The sequence below is a fragment of the Lotus japonicus genome, chromosome 2, assembly GCF_012489685.1.
Source record: "Lotus japonicus ecotype B-129 chromosome 2, LjGifu_v1.2".
In the NCBI taxonomy this organism is placed as follows: Eukaryota; Viridiplantae; Streptophyta; class Magnoliopsida; order Fabales; family Fabaceae; genus Lotus; species Lotus japonicus.
In genome coordinates this window covers 65970071-65988856 of record NC_080042.1, presented here as the reverse complement: position 1 = coordinate 65988856, position 18786 = coordinate 65970071, and the positions used below count along the sequence as shown (strand labels likewise).

Sequence of the window (18786 nt, the reverse complement as noted above, 5' to 3'; positions counted from 1 at the left end):
GTAGTTTAAGCTTTGAAGAATATTGAAGGTCTAAAAAAACTAAAGAATATTGAAGGTCTCTTCAAAGGTTCTTAGTGATATCGAAAAAGTAACACAAGAAAGGGGAGTTTGAATTGTGTTCAGTTAAAATCAGAGTTTTTCCAAACGGTTATATGTTTATGAAAATGTTTTCGCAATCATTTAGTTCACCGGATATAAAGAGAGAAAGAGTAGAAGATAAGCACACATCGATATACTCTGGTTCATCCACAAACGATATATACTGCAAGAGCTTCTTGGATATGTTGAGAACCGTTGGAGCGTGTAGAGCCTCTCAAGTACTAGTTGTTGGATCAAACGGTCTTCTTGTCAGGTGCATTAGATGCATTGTGTCGTTTGCTGAACCCATTTGCTACAAAATGTATCTTGTCAGTTGGTTGGTAGCATCAGCAGCTGCGTCCAGTCCTTTAGTGAGAGAAAGAGGAAACTCTGATGGTGACAACATTGTACTTGTTTCCTTGTAAAAAATGCTTTATGAGATATCACGTGATCCATTGAACTTTACTTTCTCTTTCAACAATGCTAGAGAGCTTTCAATTTGAATGTGCCGCTCTTTATCTAGACATTACTTCATCCTTTGAGATAGACGATGTCGATATTCTTTAGTCACGGTCTTCTTATATAATCTGTCAGCTTGAATATGTCTTGCACAGTTCTGATCCTGAAGCTCTAACTCTCCTTCTTTCTTCGAACGTTCTTCTATTTTCTTCATCAGATAACTTTGCAGATTTGACTTTTTATTTGCTTGAGTCGTCTTTACAGCTTTGACCTTTCTTGTCTTGTTTGGACTGTCTTCTATCTTGATCAGTCTTCTCTTTTCTTGTTCAGACGATATGACTGATTTGTCTTTCTTTGCTTGTGTAGTCTGCCTTGAACGTCTTTAAGCTATGCTTTGCTAGCATCTTCTGGTATGGTCTTGTTATCATCAGACGATGGGGATGTGGAGCGTAGAAGTTAATTCTTGAAATGCAGTTATCATGAAATATTTAACCAATTCACTTATGCTCTTGAAAAATTTTATCATTTAAAATATGATAGACAATGTATTCAGCGTTTGAACTTAACACTTAGGATCCCCTATGAATGAGAGCATTGATTTTTACAATTAAGTTTAATGAATGCATTTGGGAATGCAAAAAGGCAATGAAATTGCTATGAAACAGACGGTTGTGATTGAACATGAGAGAATAATTTGCATTTTACCAAAATAACCATAGTCAATTTTCTAATGTAGTGTAATAAATTGTTGAATTACTATTCTACCCTCAAGGTTGCAAAAACTTCTTCTTTATTACAGATATAGATAGATAGATATAGATAGATAGATGTAGATAGAAAGATAGATAAATATAGATAAGATATTAAATATAATAAATAAAGTGGAATTAAATCATAAAACAAAATGTGAAACTTTTTAAGTTTCAAAATGAATTTTCATATATTTGGTAAGTAGTTAGTTTTGGCCTTAGTAAATGCAATTAATGAAAAGTAACTAAAAATTCCTTTCATGATAAGTCTAATTAATTAATGCAAAAAGTCAGACTTATTAATATGAACAATGTGTGTGCATATATACTGGAAAAGAAAAATCACATTCACTCTCATTTTCCGTGTTCTTTGTCAGTTTCTGCATCTTTCTATCTACAATTTTTCACTTTCTTTCTGCATCAGCTTCTTTTCAGGCCATAGAATCAGCAATGGTGGCAAATAAGCGGTTGGGTATTGTCGTTGATGGAAACGCATCTTTGAGGCCTCACTGGCCACATATTGTTTCAGATTATCTTGAAAAGATTGTCAGGTTTGATACTTCTTATTGCTGATATCAGGCATACTTTTTTTTTGCACACACATTTAAATACGCGGGTTGTAGGTTTCTTAATTTATATGCATGCATGGTATTCAAATCAGTAGTTTTGTTTTGTAGTTCTCTCTTTCGGAATAAAATGAAACATGAATACAAATGAAAAATGAAATAAAAAATTTAAATGTCTTTTTACATCCAAATGAGAAGAAGAGAAACATAAAATAGAGAAAAACAAATTGTTTCAATCATGCTTGATTGTTGAGGACTCAAATTATTTTTCTATGTTTGTGGCATATATTTCATGAAAACAATTACTCAATTTTAAATGAATGAAAACATAAATCATAACATCTCTTGATTTATGGACGCTACTCCTTCCCCCAAACATTAGGTGTTATTGTTGTTGTTGTCAATGTCGTCTTCTTAGTACTAAATTTCTCTTTGACACAGTTTTATCGCGTCTTCTACTATAATATAAATAAATGAAATGCAGATGAAATATATTATTTAGCAATAACTTCAAAATTATTAATACTAACTAATTATTTTCTTTATTCATATATAACTTACACTTTAAGGTTGTTGCACAAGTATTAAGATATAAATTAATTTTCTTTTTATTTTCCCCATCTTGTGGGATTGTATCCATCTTTTTTATCAATGAATAACTCTTTTGCTCTCAAAAAAAAATTATTACTCTAACTTCCTATTGTACCATTTATCTCTCTTATTAATTCCAACTTTTTAATTTTTTCCTAGCACCAATAAATGAAGGGTACAATTAGTAAAGTATAATTAATGCTCTATTGAAATTGTAAAAGTGTTAAATAGATAGGATAAAAAAAGTTTCAAAATAGCGTTAGTTATACAGGAACAGGTCGAGTATTAATAGTTAAGGCTCCCTTAACGTATTTTTCATTCTTCCATCTATCGACAATAGTTAAAATAAATCTACATGAAGAATATATATACTTGTTAAAAGTAAATTAAATGGTTGGTATTCTATTTTGTTTTATGCATCATTAGTTTATAGAGAGTCAATAGAAAATCAATGTTTTATGATTGAATTGTAGATGAATAATTTCGTTTAAAAGGTAATCGCTTGTGAATTATACTATATCTCTAACTTGCTCCCTTGTTAATCACGCAGGAGCTTCTTGGGTAACTACCATGAAGAGGTAATTTTAGATCTTTACTTTTTTCATATATTTTTGTGTGATTCTTTTAGTGTAAACTTACATTAAGTTATTAAAGATTGATTTTAAAACTATTTTAAACTATTTTATTTATTCTATAAACTTACATCAATTGTTTGATAACTCATATGAAATAAAAAATTCATAATTATCTTTTTTTTTAAATATGAAGGTATGGGAATATAGTCGAGTTTTCAAGTCCACATGTAAAATTATCTTATCTTAATTTACCATGTATTACTTATTGTGTACAGGGAGCTTATATTGGGTTGATATATTATAACACAAACTCTGATGCAGGTATGGTTTTTATAGTCTATTATATGTCTTTTTATGACAGCAATACATCAATTTATGATTTATTATTACTGGCTTCAATAATATACACAATGTCATTTTTATTATGGCACACATCCTAAATATGTTTCTTTTCTATTCAACATACAGAGAGTAATGTCCAATTTGTCGAATGGACAAATGATGAGAATAGAATTCTAGAAACCCTAAAAACTTTACCTTTCAATGGAAATGGTGAAAACCAATACACTATGGCGAATGGCCTAGCCGAGGCTTTGACGGTACATGAGCACATATTTTTCTTGTCTCTTATTATTTAATTATTAATTTAACTACTTACTTATCTGATGTGCATTGAACTATGAAAACTGAAAAGTATGAAATGATTGATAATCTAAACTTTGTTGTCACCAGATGTTCCTGAGCCCCTCTAATTATACAATGACAACACAAGAATACTACAGTGCAGAAAGACACTGCCTTTTGGTAACTGCAGGTGAACCCAATCCCAAGAGAATGTGTGTGTCTATGCCCACCATTCAAGAAGGACAAGTTGTTGGCCAAAATTTAAATGTCTATATGGCTGATTTTCTTGAAGTGGCTGAAATGTTTTCCCCGGTAATATATTAGAGCCTTGTTTTTTTTTTTTTACTTTCTCTTTCTTTTTCTCTCTGATGTGACCATCAAATAACCTTTAAATTTTTGTTGACCATGGTTATGTCTCAATAATGCAGCTAGCTGTGTCCCTATCAGTCATAACTCCTAATGAATCTAAGATTCTTAGAGAAATCTTCAATAAGGTAAAATTTTATCTATCATGTATAAAATCCTTCTACTAATACAATAATTGTTGAGCTCCTTTAAGGTAAGGGTGGCAACCTACGTTCGATCCTCTGAGTCAATCCGCAAATTGAGGCGGGTCAGACAATTCAGCTCACTTAACACACCAACTCGTTAGACCAGAAAATTTTTAAAGTGTTTTTTAAGTATTTTGGATGAATTTTGTTAGGCAACTCTAGGGTTAACCCGCCAACCTTCAAAATTATTTTTAATGTTTTTACATCATGTTATTATTAATTTTAAGAGTTTAAGTGATATGCACTGACAGTGTAAAATAGTTTTACACAGACATCCAATTGAATTCCGCCAAATCAGAAAATATATTATTATTTTAATTAAAATTAAAGTCAAATGTAATTATCTCTCCTATGTGGCATGCTTTGATTGGATGACTGTGTAAAACTATTTTACATTGTCAGTGCATATCCATTAAACTCTAATTTTAAAACTTTTTATTTACTAGTGGACAAACCTACCATTGATTAAGTAGGGTGAGTTAGCTTTTAAAACCCACATTCCTTAGAGGGCCAAATCACCCCAGCCCACTATTACAAGGGTTAAAAGTGTGGCAGTGTAGGTTGATCTACATTGCCACTCCAACCGTAAGGTGAATGTCTCGTGCCCATTGAAGACAAAACTACATCACTGTAGTAGAAATATTAATGTAACGATTTTGATCACAATGTATCTAATTAATCATTAGATATGTTTTGTAGTATCTATTGACATTACTCATATATGAATGTATACCAAATTAATAAATGTGGGTATTCATCAAATATCAGGAAATATATATATAGCACATGGTGTTAACTAAAATTTGCAAGTCTATTAAGATACTGCCCACATGAGTAAAATTAACCATATTAAAAATTTGTTTTCCAACAAATTACTAGCTATGTTACCAGTTTAGAGAAGTAGTCTAAATATTTATTATATGTTTTGCCGAGTATATGACTTGTCTTCTTTATTTTGTAGGGTAATAATGTTTCTCCAATGGAAAATTATTCTATTCTCAATCATGGAATTAATCAGGATATTGTTTTACTATCAAACAACTTTCAAAAGGGACATGTTGCTCTTCATGGAAACATAATGGTGACTTTACCTACACAAAGAGATGTAGAATCAATAAACATACTACCTGCAATTTCACTTCCTAAGGTTATCTCCAATAACTCTCAAGGTTCTCTCTCTCTCTCTCTCTCTCTCTCTCTCTCTCTCTCTCTCTCTCTCTCTCTCTCTCTCTCTCTCTCTCTCTCTCTCTCTCTCTCTCTCTCTCTCTCTCTCTCTCTCTCTCTCTCTCTCTCCCTCCCTCCCTCCCTCTCTCTCTCTCTCTCTCTCATGCGCGTGTATGAGACACCAATTATTATATATCTTTCTTATCATTCCTTATTTTTCTTACTAATTAATAGTTTTTTTCCTTCTTTATTTTCATGAAACTTCGACTAACTTCAACTTGTCTATTCATGTAAATAATGAATTATAGTTGACTAACAGATAAGTCATAACTTTTACAAGGACGAAAAATTCTTATGACAAAAAAGATTAAGCTTTTTTTTTTGGTATTAGTTATTGCTAATTAGCATTTTGTTTTTTCTTTTGTTCTTCTTTTCTTTTGTTAATATTTTTTAGAAGGTCAATCCTCAACACATCAAATGGTCATGGGAGGTCAAATCATAGAAGCTCTTAATGATGTGGTAATTTTATGTACAACCTTTTATTGCATTTAAGTTTTGGTAAAATAAATCAAGTTTTCCCACCTTTTACCTTAAAGGATTCAAAATTGTTTTACAATGTTTTCCACCATTTTTGGATATATATTTTTTGTTTTTCTTTAGCATTAACATGTATATATCATTTTTCTTTCAGGAGCCACCCTTAGTATTCCCAAATGCAACAGATTATATGGATATTTCATCCTCCAGCTTTGAGTACCCAATGGATAATCTTGATGACATGTTTGCTGATCTAAATGTCGAGAATGATAGTTTGATAGCAAGGACAGACCAAGGTTGGGGTTAAATGCGACAATCGCCAATAGCATTTAAATAGTATTCTTGCCCCTCAAAATAATTTTATTGCGCATTTTCTCAACAACTGAATATTGACTTTGTTTAATATGTTAAATTTTCACCCCTACTCATATTTTCTTGTTCCGTCCTTAATTTCTAGTAGGATCAACACAACAAGAATGGCATCCTCAGTCTGGTATGACAAGCAATACATCAGATAGATTGGGGATTGTTGAACAACAAGATCATCCTCATTTCAATGATGGTGCTTCATTTGGTAGTTCAATGATTCCCCATGCAAAAGAGAACTCACTCGTGCAGCTTCAAGTACACTCAACACCAATAATTTCAGGGTTGCATGATGCAACTAGTCAATATAATAGAGGGCCAATTATGAATTTTTCAGGACAACCTATAGAGGAACATTTTCCTATGGGAACAACCACTTGGGTTCCTCCTATGCCAGGAATAGCTCCAGCAAGCTATCCAAGACAGCTTTTTCCTCCTCCATCTCCTTCAAATCTTGTAGACTATGTGAAAACATGGGAGGTAAATTGACTATCAAAATTCATTATTTGATAATTGAACAGGGTCCACGAAGGGTTCCACCAACCATTTTCTCTAATTTATGAAGTCTTCCCTTGTTTTACTATAAATAATAATTTTACCATGATTATTTTCTTCTATGCATCTAGGGATCTTTGGCTGTAATGTTTCAACCATATCTTGTATCTATTATTAAAGCACAGGTAAGATAAATTCTTTCTTGACTTATAATAACTAGTTTATTGAGCAATATACATGATATAAATGAGAGGAATTTTACCTGCAAAATATCTAAACTTTTTCACTTTTTCTACCCATAAAATAGGTCTTCAAGAAGGCAACATCACCCTTGTAAGTGGATCCTCTATTGTTTAATTCTTAATTTTCAAACAAAATTGTGGAGTCAAATTTCTTAAATTAACATATATACCTGATTTTACTACTTAAACACACACACACACACCATCACCTACCCACCCAAGATTATCTACTTTTGTTGCTTTTTGTAGAACTACCCTTCAGTGGTCAAGCAAATTGGACATAAATATCTTCTTACCTGAGAAGGCCGTAAATCATACAATGAGGTAACTTTTTTCATGACATAACATCATTTATTTTAATTAACATTACTCTTCGCTTATATTATAGTAACATTTAAATGCAGCATTACAAGTGGACATGTAGATTACTTGTTCATCAACACCCTATCCAGGTCCAACAAACTTTATGAGCATCTATTTAGAAAAAAATTGGTGAGTCATACCCGTATATTTGATTGTCTATGTGAATATAAATACATGCATTTAGAATACAACAACCTAGGATACTAAACCAAATAAATCACAAGTGTGCGGATATAAGAACTTGACTATTTTTCGCTCTTCCTTCATATTCTCATTATACCAACTCTAGTTTTAATAGACTTGCACTTTGTGTAGATATGTTTAGCAAATGAATAGCATGATCAACTGTCATGTTTTACTTTGGTTATATGAGAATCTTTTTTGTTTTGGATTTTCACGTGTAGTGTGCGAAAATTGATTTCTCATATCAGTCATTGATTTTGTCAACAACTGAAAGGGAAGACTTCTTTCTGGGATCAGTTTTTCCTGCGGTGAGTTTGATATCAATATTTTTTCACGTCATCATTTTTCATTTAGATTATCTTTTGAACATTGTCATACACATGTCAAAATTTGGAGTAATAAATACTTACAATTCAACATCAATTAATGACAGGAGACAATATTTATGGAACCTCTTTAATCAAGTTGAGAGAGCTGCAATTGGAGCCACAAGAGCAAGTAAGCAGAGGAGAGGCTCAGCCATGTGATCATGCTTTTTTTTTTATGAAGTTGGAATAATTACAAGACTGTCAGAACCAAACCTTTTGCTTTTTATGTTCTTGAGAACATCTAATTTGGAAAATATACTTGAAGTTTATTTATCTGTAGTTATACAATGGTTGATAGTTTTGGAATTGTGTTTCACAATTTTGATTGAAAACATTTCAACAATTCCTAATTATGCATCTGTCATTCATGCAAAGGAAGTTTTCGTGAAATTATTGCTCGTCTAGAAAACATCTTTGATCTGTCCTACTCTTCATTGTTTTGAAACAATATTGTTACTTTTGAATTTTCAAAAACAAAATACTAGTTAATTTATTTTTATAAGCAAAGAATATATTGATTAAGCACAATGGGTGCTAATATAACCCATATACAAAGGGAGAAAAGAGACACAACAAAAGAAGAAGAAAGAAAATTTGTGCCAAAATTACAGCACCAAAAGATTACACCACCAATGTATTACCCCAACAATTCCTATTCTTAAAAAAGCCAGCACTTATGAATCCATCTCCAAAGAATGAGAGCAACCCCAAAAATACTAGTTAATAATAGTTGAATTGTGTATTCAAGCAATAACAGTTAGAAATCTTTCGACAATTCCTCTTTATGTCTTCATCATTCATATAAAGGAAGCTTTTATGAAATTATTATTCTCGAGATACGAATGGATTGTTGAGTGTATTACAATATTAATGATCTTTAAAAAATAACTGATTGTTTCATATAAAGTATATAAGTTTTAGTAAGAATATTTCTTGTTTAGAACAACATATTTAATTCGTTCTAATTTCTTGGTTATAAAGCACTAATTTTACTTTAACATTTTTTTAAAAAAATAAAGCTAGAAGAAATCTATCCAAAGAAATTATATTAGCTCTTCAGCTTTAAAATTTGAAAATCTCAATTGTCTGGGAGGTATCCAGGAAATCTCATATTCTTTTCTTTTTAAATTGGAAATCTCATATTCATTTACTAATAGTATGTTATAAGAAAACATGGGTCTACAATTTTAATCATTTCCGGAGTGACAACCCTTAGAAAAATGAGTTCTTAATTTTTTACGATTAAAATTAACACCAATGTAGAAGCCTAATTTGTAGAGTTTAGCTAGAATAAATACCATTAAAATGAATCATGTGATTTCATTTTGTACTCAAACTTTTCTTACGGTCACGACTGGAGAATTGATGAAGTCCAAATGAGCATACTTAAACTCATTATATGAAACATCTACCCCACCACCTTTCAACAATATACAGTGTCTCTTCACCGTTGAAGGTCTTATCACTTTGCCATTCTGTCCAGTGAGAAGATCAACCGAAATGTCGATGAACCATACACCTAGCTTCTTGTTGGCATATGCACTGCCATAATCAAACGTTATGAACCCTTGGGACCTAGTTTTTTCAATATATAGAGCGACGGGAAAAGATACTCCCAGCATGTCATTATATTCATGTTGTAGTGTGGTATGTACTCCTAAAACTCAACACAATTTGAGTTATCTTCGCTGACAATATAACCAGTTGGCAATTACTACTTTAAAGTTGAGTGTTAAATTGGATGTTTGGGGTGCCAAATTTAACATCCATCATAGAAAGTACCCGCAAACTATGACTAATTGCACCGAGTTTGGAAAACTGGTCATCATTGGCTTTTTCCTCAATCTACCTGTTTGGATGCAAATTTAAAAACACTAATTGAAGCTCATTTATTACATTTACTAGTAGATAAACTTCAACAAAATCTCATAAGTTTATTGAAATCGATTCATATCTGGATTACTAAGAAGTTTTAGTAAACACTTATTTCAACAATTACTTAAAGTAAGTTTTTGTAAAAGTACTATTGCTCGTTTAGAAAATCATATGTAATCATTTCAAATTTCTTGGTTTTAAAACACGAGTATTACTCTTCCATTTTTAAAAATTAAAGCTAGAAGACATATATCCAAAGAAATTGTACTAGCTCTTCATCTTTAAAAATTGAAAATCTCATGTATCTGCAAGGTATCTAGGCAATCTCATGTTCATTTTAGTAATGGTATGTTATAACCAAACCTCCAAGAATATTTCTGAACCACTAAGAAACAATAAGTGTTTGAATTGAAGCATTACTCCAACCAGAGTCTGAGAAAATCTAATGACAACATTAAATTGCCAAAAAGACACAACTAACAACATAATACATGATACAACATCAACCTAGACTCTAGTCTAATGCTTTTGTTCCGTGTTGATAATCGGAATATTAAATTACAACATGAACATCAACATATTTTGAAGGCCTATTTCCAAATATGCAAATAGCTCCATATGGCTTCAGTAAGGAAGAACTGTATATAAATTTTTGTACAACTTACCCGCTTGTTACAACTTGTTCTTTCCTCTTAGACTTTGGATCCCTTTGATTCACTTGATGCTTTGGATTAGGATCCACAAGCAGCAAGCGCGACATAACATATGATAAGAGTTCTTCGCGGTGGGAGAATGTGAAGTCCAAATGAGCATATTCAAACTCATTATATGAAACATCTACCCCACCACCTTTCATTAATCTATAGTGTCTCTTCACCATTGAAGGTCTTATCACTTTGTCCTTCTGTCCCGCGACAAGATCAACCGGAATGTCAATGAGTCTGTAGGACTCACCCAAGTCCAGAGGCTCAGGTGAACCATACGCCTTCTTATTGGCAGATGCACTTCCATAATCAAACATTCTGAACCTTCCGGCGCGCTTAATCTGCGCCAGATGGAGCGCGACTCGAAAAGATACTCCCGGCATGTCATTCATGTTGTAGTGTGGTAATCCTAAAACTCCAACCCAATTTGAGCTGTCTCCACCAACAACATAACCCATTAAAGTTTGAACTAGTCCTCCAACTGCAGGAAGGTTATGCAGATCCCGAGCTAGTTTGTTGACAAGCATACGGAAAAATCTGGTTGGTATATAGAAAGCTGGCACAAGAACAGATAAGACAGGAGCCAGCAAGACTATAAAAAGCTCGGCTGCAGCAAAGACTGCGTTAGAGTCATCATGAAAACCGGCCGGGGATAATAAAACCAGTCTTGAAAGTCTGTGGGGCTTCTCTTCTATTCTTCGCGTGATGACATACATCATCATGGCAGCTCCTCCCAAACTATGACTAATTGCACAGAGTCTGTAGAGCTGATCATCATTAGTTTCTTCCTCAATGTCAGGATTACTAAGCTTCAATTCAGCAGTTTTTACTTCATGGATTTTCTCTATCATAGCAGGAATGTCCTCAGTTCCATGCTCATTGATGGAGTAGTGCCAGTATCTGCATTAAATCAGTTCCATTGTATGAATAAAATAAAATAAAATAAAATAGTATAAGATACAAGTTGAGGGAATAAATTTGCTTCTTTATTTTTTTTATCCTATAATTTATCATTCCATAAAATTAGCTACTTAATAAGGGCTATATTGAAATTATACACTCAGAATTGGTGACCTTTTCCTTTTCTCTCATTCATCATCCAAAAATAGGTAAGACTAGTTTTTTCTGTGCCATCTATTCACTTAACATTTCTTCCCTTCCCTGTTCTTTCCATTCCATTCACTCTTAAGAGTTTCCCAAAAATTTCCAAACATAGGCAACGGGATTTGATCAGTGAACTTACTGACGTGATGATATGTCCTTGTTGACATGTTCCCTAGAAACCAAACCACGAAAATTCCCTAGAAATACATCATACCCTGCAGATAAAACAAAACTCAACACGTAATAATCCCCTCCCAAAAAAAGATGTTTGCTCTAGCACAGATATTATCTTAACAAATGTAACAAACCTTGATCATAGGCTGCAAAAGCTGGAGAGCCAACAATACCATTAGATACCCAACTGCACCCAAATAAAATAGAAAGAGAGAAAAAGATAAGTATCTTGACCACACTTTAGGATTAATGCACCATAGACTTTAATGAAACTCATAATGTACAAAAAAATTGCACAGTATGAAACTTGATTATTCAGATGTCATAACTCATAACAACAACCAGGCAATGACATTCATTCTTCAAAACATGAGCTTTCCAAAGACAATTACTGTGTAACTCTTCAACTCATATAAGTTAACTAAATACAGAATCAAGACAGGACCAAGTACTAGAGATAAGATGACCAACCCCATTGAAGAATCCAAAACCCCATGCTGAAGATAGACAGCTTTCCTTGCATCTCGCCTGTAAAATAAGCTTGCATGCATTAGATGTTACATATTGACATTCCAAATCATCTCCATTTTCTATACGAATATTTTTCCCACATCAGTTCCGAATTTATGAAGATTAACTATATTCACAATGATGAAATTATGATAAATTCTGTTAGGTTTCGTCCAGGTCTGGACATGATACTTACATGCACTCATCTATAATTTCTACATTTCTGACAGGAATGAGCTGCAACTTGTTTGAAAATAAATATGAACAACAGAAAAAGACACATTCCAATATTCCCAAACATAATAAATTCATTCACATATCTGATGTAATGCAGTACTCCAAAGTCCAAACAACAATATAAGAGTTGAGATGTGAAAAGCATCATGCATGATGTGCCCATTGCAGACTTCTGTAGTGATTCATCATAAATAATCATATCTGATGCATTAATTTTAACTATAGAAAGATAAAATAAATACGAAACTCAAAAGGGGCATATATCATTGAATTTATGAAGACTCGTATGATTTCCCTCAAGTGAATATTTTACCTAGGTATTCTTTCCAAAAGAAGAATATATCCATCTGCAGTGATCACACGAATTGCCTCGTACGGATACCTGTCACAGGTAGAATGAGAAATCATGAAGCATACAAACAAGATTTCAAAAAAAAAATGTCAAGGCAGCTACGTAATAGCCATACCCAAGATCAGTTATGACATCCTGACATGTTCGTGCATCTGTATTAAGAGACTGATAGTTCGTGTTCCTCTGGGTTGGTGTTTGATCATTCTCTCCTGTTGCAGTTGTAGAAATGGTGGTGTCCTCAACACCGTGTGGATCTTCTTTAGTGCCGCCTTCATGAGATGAAAAGAACCTAAATAATGTCCCAAAAGCTTCTGATGGGGAAAGAAGAAGATGTGCTGCCTTGTGAAAAACATCGAAGACAGATTCTATGCATATCTCTGTTGCTAGATGAAGATCCTGATTGACACAGACTTACTTAGCAATGCAAAAGTTACATTTATATGGCATGTATCTTAGAAAAGAATGCACAACAGAAGTTAATATCTAAAGAAATTGTTGCCGAACCTCTACAACTCCACGTCTCCTATCAGTAGCACGGTGGATAATATGATCCTTAAGGCTTTGCACCCTCTTATGTGCACGTAAACGCGAAGGATGATTGTTTCCAGAGACAGACAGAGCTTTTGAGACTCCAGAATAAGCTAACTTGAAAAGACGAAGTGGAATTCCCAGCAACAACTTTACAGGGAACAAAATCCAAAATAAAATATACTGCATCCAGTCCATCTGGCGCCTACTATATTTGGTAAAACCAGCATCAGAGGCTCTCGAACTATGAGATGCAGGCGATGGAGGGTATTCAAATCTATCACTATCTTCTTCTCCAGAGGAGTATCCAGAGGTTGAATTATCAGAATCCACAGAAAGTTCATGGACAAACTGGTTGAAAGAGGATACACCACTAGAAAAAAGAAAGCAGAATTCAAGGCAAGGACAACAATGTCATGGACAATTAAGCCACATTATTAAGCTGTAAAATTAGGCATCCATCCAAATGAGATAGAATACTCTGTATAACCTCTAAATTTTCAAAGAAGAAAAACAAAATATTAAAGATAAGGTAGACAATAAAGTATAAAAATGTAAAACTAAGAATAACAAAATACATCGTATTATATCTTTACACTTGTTTCATATTCATAAAATAAGATCTCTGATTGACTCAGTCTAACTGAAAATATGACTAAAAGGAAATAATACTCTGCATTTTTTTACTAACAGATAATTTTTTGGCATCAACTACTTTCCAGTTTACTTAGACTTCATTCTCAGCTAATCCTTTGGCCCCATTTTCTTTATATCTCGAGTCCGTATTGAGTCCTTAATTCAGTAAATATAAAGCCTAAGTCATTCTTTCCCAAATTTTACTTACTCAGTTACTCGCATATCGTATTCTTTCCTACATTTTTTTATAAAGAACCATGTGCTGTAGGCATTGAAATACACAACAGGCAGATGATGGATCCACATACAAAATATAATGTTGGAAAGAACATTAAGAAAGAGGCTTCTAATAATTGAACAAATGACTCTTAGCAAATTAACAAACTACATCATTGCTCGACAACAATGGCATGTTAGTGATGTTACCAATGGCAATCAGACATAGCAACAAATATATCTACAAAATCAAATCAGTAATACTAAGAAAGTAAAGAAAAACCTCACAATGAAATTATCGATGTCATAATGAAAACTTACTTCTCCATCCAACGTGGAAGTCGTGGTCCACGGAAAGTTGGCCTGAGCTCCCACCCTTGAATACCTTCAAGCATATTAGCTTTCCCAGGCAGTAATGCCAACAAAAGGGCTGATACTCCATTGATTATCCTTACAATGTTGTTCAAGGACTCACAAGTAATAGTTTTCACTGACCTGCACTAAACCCGGATGCAAATGCTCATCATCTGCGAAATGAACAACTGATATAGACATTTGAAAAAGAACACACCCCTGGCTCCCTAACATCAATTCATAAGTAAAAATTCCAACAAACCGAAAAGTGTACAAATTACCAAAAAAAATTGCAACCAAAAGTCTTTTAAATTGGTGAACACAGAAAACAAACATCCTGTACAACAAAACTAAAACAATTAAACACTTCTTTACCAAATCTTTTAGATTGCAATAAATTAACACAAGAAAAAAGTACAGAAGCACAAATGACTTAACTCCATCCACCCAAAAAAAATTATACATACTGAACAGTAAAAATAATACCAAACATTCATTCTCAGAATCAGCAGCAATACAGGATTAAAATCCATAAATTAAAATTAAAAAATACAGCCAGCCATAGCAACCAGTAAAAAGAAAAACCAAGACCAAATAGAAAAACTATATTCAAACGCAACAACAACATGTTCCTATGATCAAGTCACTTCCTCAAGGACCTCATTAAATTCAATGAAAAAACAATTCAGACACCCCATTTCATTTGTGACAGAGATATTGAATTTAACTACCATGTTACATAGAAAAATGACATGGCCTTACTCTTTAGAGACAGCGAGGACATGATCAACCAATCGTTGCATGATGGGGTTATTGAAAGTTCGGTTCTGTGTTCAAACCTCTCCAAATCAAAGCACCTAGCAGGGGAGGGAAGAATGGCCAATCCAAAAAATGCGGAAAATCAACAAAATTTTGAACACCCAGAACCGAATCAAAGCGCAACACGACAAAGGGTAGCACAAATTGGAAAGTGGAGGTTCTTGAATATGCGAAAATCTGAAGTAGCAGGTAACCATTCATATGATGAGGTCTATATTGCAAAAAATAAAAAAAATAAAATAAAAAAACAAAAAACCGACAAGAAACTTAGCATCTAGCGAGGACGGAGAGTCGGTGGTTTATGTCGGAATCCACGTGGAGGAATGTGATTGGTGGAAATGGTTGAGTCACTTTTTTGGATGTGGTTTTTTGTTGCTGTGGATCAGGATTACACGCAATGTGTGGGGCCCGGCTATTTAGGTGATGCTGCTATATTCGCCTCCACTTTGTGGGAGAATCAGGGACGTTGATGGAGGTGGATTTTGATGTGATGGACGGTTGGGATTGAAGGAGGATCTTTGGTGAGGTACACGTGGCTTATTCAATTTGCCTCTTGCTTGAAAGAATAGGCACGTTAATGTGACTTGGGAATCTAATTTGAACCTTTCAATTTGACTTGAAAAAGAGTTAAGAGGTAAATGCCTTTTCTAAGTTTGCAAATTTTGTGGCAAGCATACATCTTTGACTTTCACAAAATAATAATCTATGCATTGTACTCTCTTATCTTATCATATATAATGTGTAAATTTTAATATGATTGAATAATAATTTTTTATTCCTTTTTAGTACTTAACCCCAAAGCAATAGATTTCACCCAAAAAAATACTTAAAATAAGATAGCTTTTGTTGATGCGCTTCCTTTGCAAAAATATTTTCAGAAGGGACATAATCAAATATCACCTCTAGTGAAGTGGTGTTAGTTGGTGTAGTAGTGGAACAATTTTATTTTTTGGAAACTGTAGTTCAGCATTAATTAACCATGTGTTTCACAAATGAATAAATTAGCATTAAAATAACGTTTTACACGGTGAAATTTATGATGGAAAAACCTAGACGAAGTGATGGACGGAGTTTTGAATTCATGTTACTCCCTCCGGTCCTATTTATAAGCATGAAAGAGAAGAAAAAATTTGGTCATTTTTATAAGAACCAAATGAATGTTTGAGCTATATTAATTAATTTTTTCCAATGATGCCCTTATTAATTCTAACTTGTAAAATGTGTCTCATTAATTATTCTCTCTCTTTCCCCCTTTCCAACACTAATAACAAAGGGTAATTTTGAAAGTTTATTTTGATTTAAGACAAATTTAATGCATTTTATCTAGTTTAACTACATTTCTTAAACTATGTGAATTTTTTTTTTGTTGCTTATAAATAGGACCGGAGGGAGTACATCCTTTTCTCGGCACAACCAACCAAACGATAAGGATTAATTAAAAACCTAAAATTAATAAAGATATTTTTTTTTGAAAAATAAAGATTGTATTATTATCCACAAAAAAGATCTTGAGGACAGAACCTCCAAGGCCGGAAGATGAGCGAGGAAAATCACAAGAAACAAGGTAAAGCACGCACCGCTTGAAAGAAAAACCTCAAAAAAGAAGGAACAACCCCCGCAGGGAACCCAAAAACAACCCCACAGGCTATCAAAATTAATAAAGATATAAAAAATATTTGTGGTCACACTTACGGTAGCAATAAAGTTTGGTTCACAAAAATTATCAAAAACGTTTGGTTCACAAGCTAATTTCACGTTCACGTTATGAGTAAAAAATAAAGCGAAATGAGGTACATAATAAATGATATGACAGAAATAGAAGAAAGCAATAGAATAAATGAGGTATAACTGTATAAGAGTGTGAATGAAATTTTTTGTGAATTTTTTTTTTAAATTATTATATCAATTTTTCTTACGAAACTTTTCAAAAAATAGGCAAAATCTGCAGGAGTATGCTAAGCAAAATCCACAAGTAAAACGGTGTTTGATTGTCCTCACTATTTTGCAGTTCAGATCTTTAGCATAGTCTGAGACATCCTTGCACATCTAGCAAAAATATAGTGGCGGTCGGAACCGCGTGGTTTTTCTGTGATAGAGTTTTGACATCAGTGAAATGATTTTACAAACGTTAATTAACTTGTGGGAGCGAAAAACTGCCACAAAAATGTTTCTCTACATACTTTTTCACTTTTTTTTCTCGTATATTTTTCTGCAATAAATTTTCTTCAATTTTCCCAAAAAAATAATATAATAAAATTAATAAATGCATGATTTTAAAGGATATGCATTGTGAGTGTAAACACTGACAAACAATCATAACATGTCTAGTAGGAAAGGATAATAACTTTCATTTGAAATTTTAATTATAACACATCTATATCTTCTAATGTGATAGAATTCAATCGGATGGCGATGTAAACAAAGTTTACACTGACGGTGCACACACATTTAATCCTTAACAAATTCCTGCAAAACAAAATTAAGCTGTTAGGTAAAGACATCTAAATGATTTTATATTTAACACTAACTAAGGTCATAGAGAAAAATAGTTAGTAAATAACTGAAACGACTGAAAAAAGAAGCATAAAATTTAAAGTAGATGTTGAAAGGAATAAATAAATGTCTGAAAATAGTTAAGAACTGAAAAATAAACAGAGAATTCAGGAAATATGTGTTTTGATTAGGGGTGGCAATATGGGTTGGCCAGGCGGGCCTGGCCCAACCCGCCACTAACCCGCCGAAATACAGGTTGGGTTGGGTTGGCCTACTTTTGGCATTTGGGTTCAAAGTCTCAACCCAGCCCATATTTTGACGGGACGACGGGTTGGCGGGCTAACCCACTTAGAAAATGTAGTAAAAAAAAAGATGTGCAATGAGGAATTTTAAGAAATCTTTCACTTATCATATGTTGGCACATGAAAAAATTAGAATTATATTTGTTCTTTATATTTAAAGGTTATGAAATCAACTAGAAAGTCTCACCAATAGCAAAACCAAATATATATATTTATCATACTTGTTATTAAAGGTTGTAACTGTATCCTCAGTAACAAGTATCAAGTGTAAGTGTCAATAACTTTCACCAAATCATTGATAATGTCATTTTTTCTTTGATACACAGTCACTTAACATTACTTAACATCGCTGGATGTGTTTTACAATCATCAACAAGAGTTTACTTCAGCCAATAATAGTCAACCAGCAATTATAAACGATAATGTCGAGCAATCATGAAGATTTTAGATGAAACATAACCTACAAATAAGAGTCACAACTTATATAGGTGAATCCATGATTGACTAGATTTCAAAATAGTTTTCTTTTTAGTTTAGGTCTGCTGTACTATATGCGTACCATGCAATAATC

At 33.0% G+C, this 18786-nt stretch overlaps 2 protein-coding genes and 1 long non-coding RNA gene across 4 annotated transcripts; 2 read left to right on the top strand and 1 right to left on the bottom strand.

The window, feature by feature from the left end:
• The first annotated feature begins 1736 nt into the window (after positions 1 to 1736).
• Positions 1737 to 7092, top strand: LOC130736873 (mediator of RNA polymerase II transcription subunit 25-like). Its single transcript, XM_057588650.1, has 12 exons — positions 1737 to 1837; positions 2994 to 3021; positions 3294 to 3339; positions 3487 to 3617; positions 3751 to 3954; positions 4071 to 4136; positions 5155 to 5362; positions 5812 to 5876; positions 6049 to 6190; positions 6355 to 6740; positions 6887 to 6940; positions 7063 to 7092. Exons 1-12 carry the CDS (start codon positions 1737 to 1739, stop codon positions 7090 to 7092), a joined length of 1461 nt encoding a protein of 486 aa, XP_057444633.1.
• Positions 7093 to 7399: 307 nt separating this feature from the next.
• On the top strand, positions 7400 to 8067 carry LOC130737907 (uncharacterized). Its single transcript, XR_009019026.1, has 3 exons — positions 7400 to 7489; positions 7765 to 7851; positions 7977 to 8067. It is a non-coding gene; the product is annotated as an uncharacterized LOC130737907 (long non-coding RNA).
• Positions 8068 to 10172: 2105 nt separating this feature from the next.
• LOC130738923 (uncharacterized) lies at positions 10173 to 15642 on the bottom strand. Of its 2 annotated transcripts, none has more exons than XM_057591106.1 (9): positions 15364 to 15642; positions 14569 to 14774; positions 13372 to 13768; positions 12983 to 13263; positions 12829 to 12897; positions 12240 to 12296; positions 11903 to 11955; positions 11734 to 11809; positions 10173 to 11390 (listed from the first exon to the last, which is right to left on the bottom strand). In XM_057591106.1, exons 2-9 carry the CDS (start codon positions 14640 to 14642, stop codon positions 10448 to 10450), a joined length of 1950 nt encoding a protein of 649 aa, XP_057447089.1. In that variant the 5' UTR covers positions 14643 to 14774; positions 15364 to 15642; the 3' UTR covers positions 10173 to 10447. The 2 variants fall into 2 exon arrangements, with proteins under 2 accessions (XP_057447089.1, XP_057447088.1); XM_057591105.1 differs by having other exon boundaries at positions 14569 to 14742.
• Positions 15643 to 18786: the final 3144 nt, after the last annotated feature.

What these genes read in the sequence shown, in the direction of transcription:
- LOC130736873 (XM_057588650.1), top strand. Translation starts at nt 1,737, where the DNA reads ATGGTGGCAAATAAGCGGTTGGGTATTGTCGTTGATGGAAACGCATCT. An exon ending in GCCTAGCCGAGGCTTTGACG is followed by an intron (nt 3,618 to 3,750) that starts GTACATGAGCAC and finishes TGTTGTCACCAG; the next exon opens with ATGTTCCTGAGCCCCTCTAA. An exon ending in TATCTATTATTAAAGCACAG is followed by an intron (nt 6,941 to 7,062) that starts GTAAGATAAATT and finishes CCCATAAAATAG; the next exon opens with GTCTTCAAGAAGGCAACATC.
- LOC130738923 (XM_057591105.1), bottom strand. Translation starts at nt 15,404, where the DNA reads ATGCAACGATTGGTTGATCATGTCCTCGCTGTCTCTAAAGA. An exon ending in CTTTTGGAAAGAATACCTAG is followed by an intron (nt 12,297 to 12,828) that starts GTAAAATATTCA and finishes CTTATTTTACAG; the next exon opens with GCGAGATGCAAGGAAAGCTG. An exon ending in GTTTTGGATTCTTCAATGGG is followed by an intron (nt 11,956 to 12,239) that starts GTTGGTCATCTT and finishes ATTTGGGTGCAG; the next exon opens with TTGGGTATCTAATGGTATTG.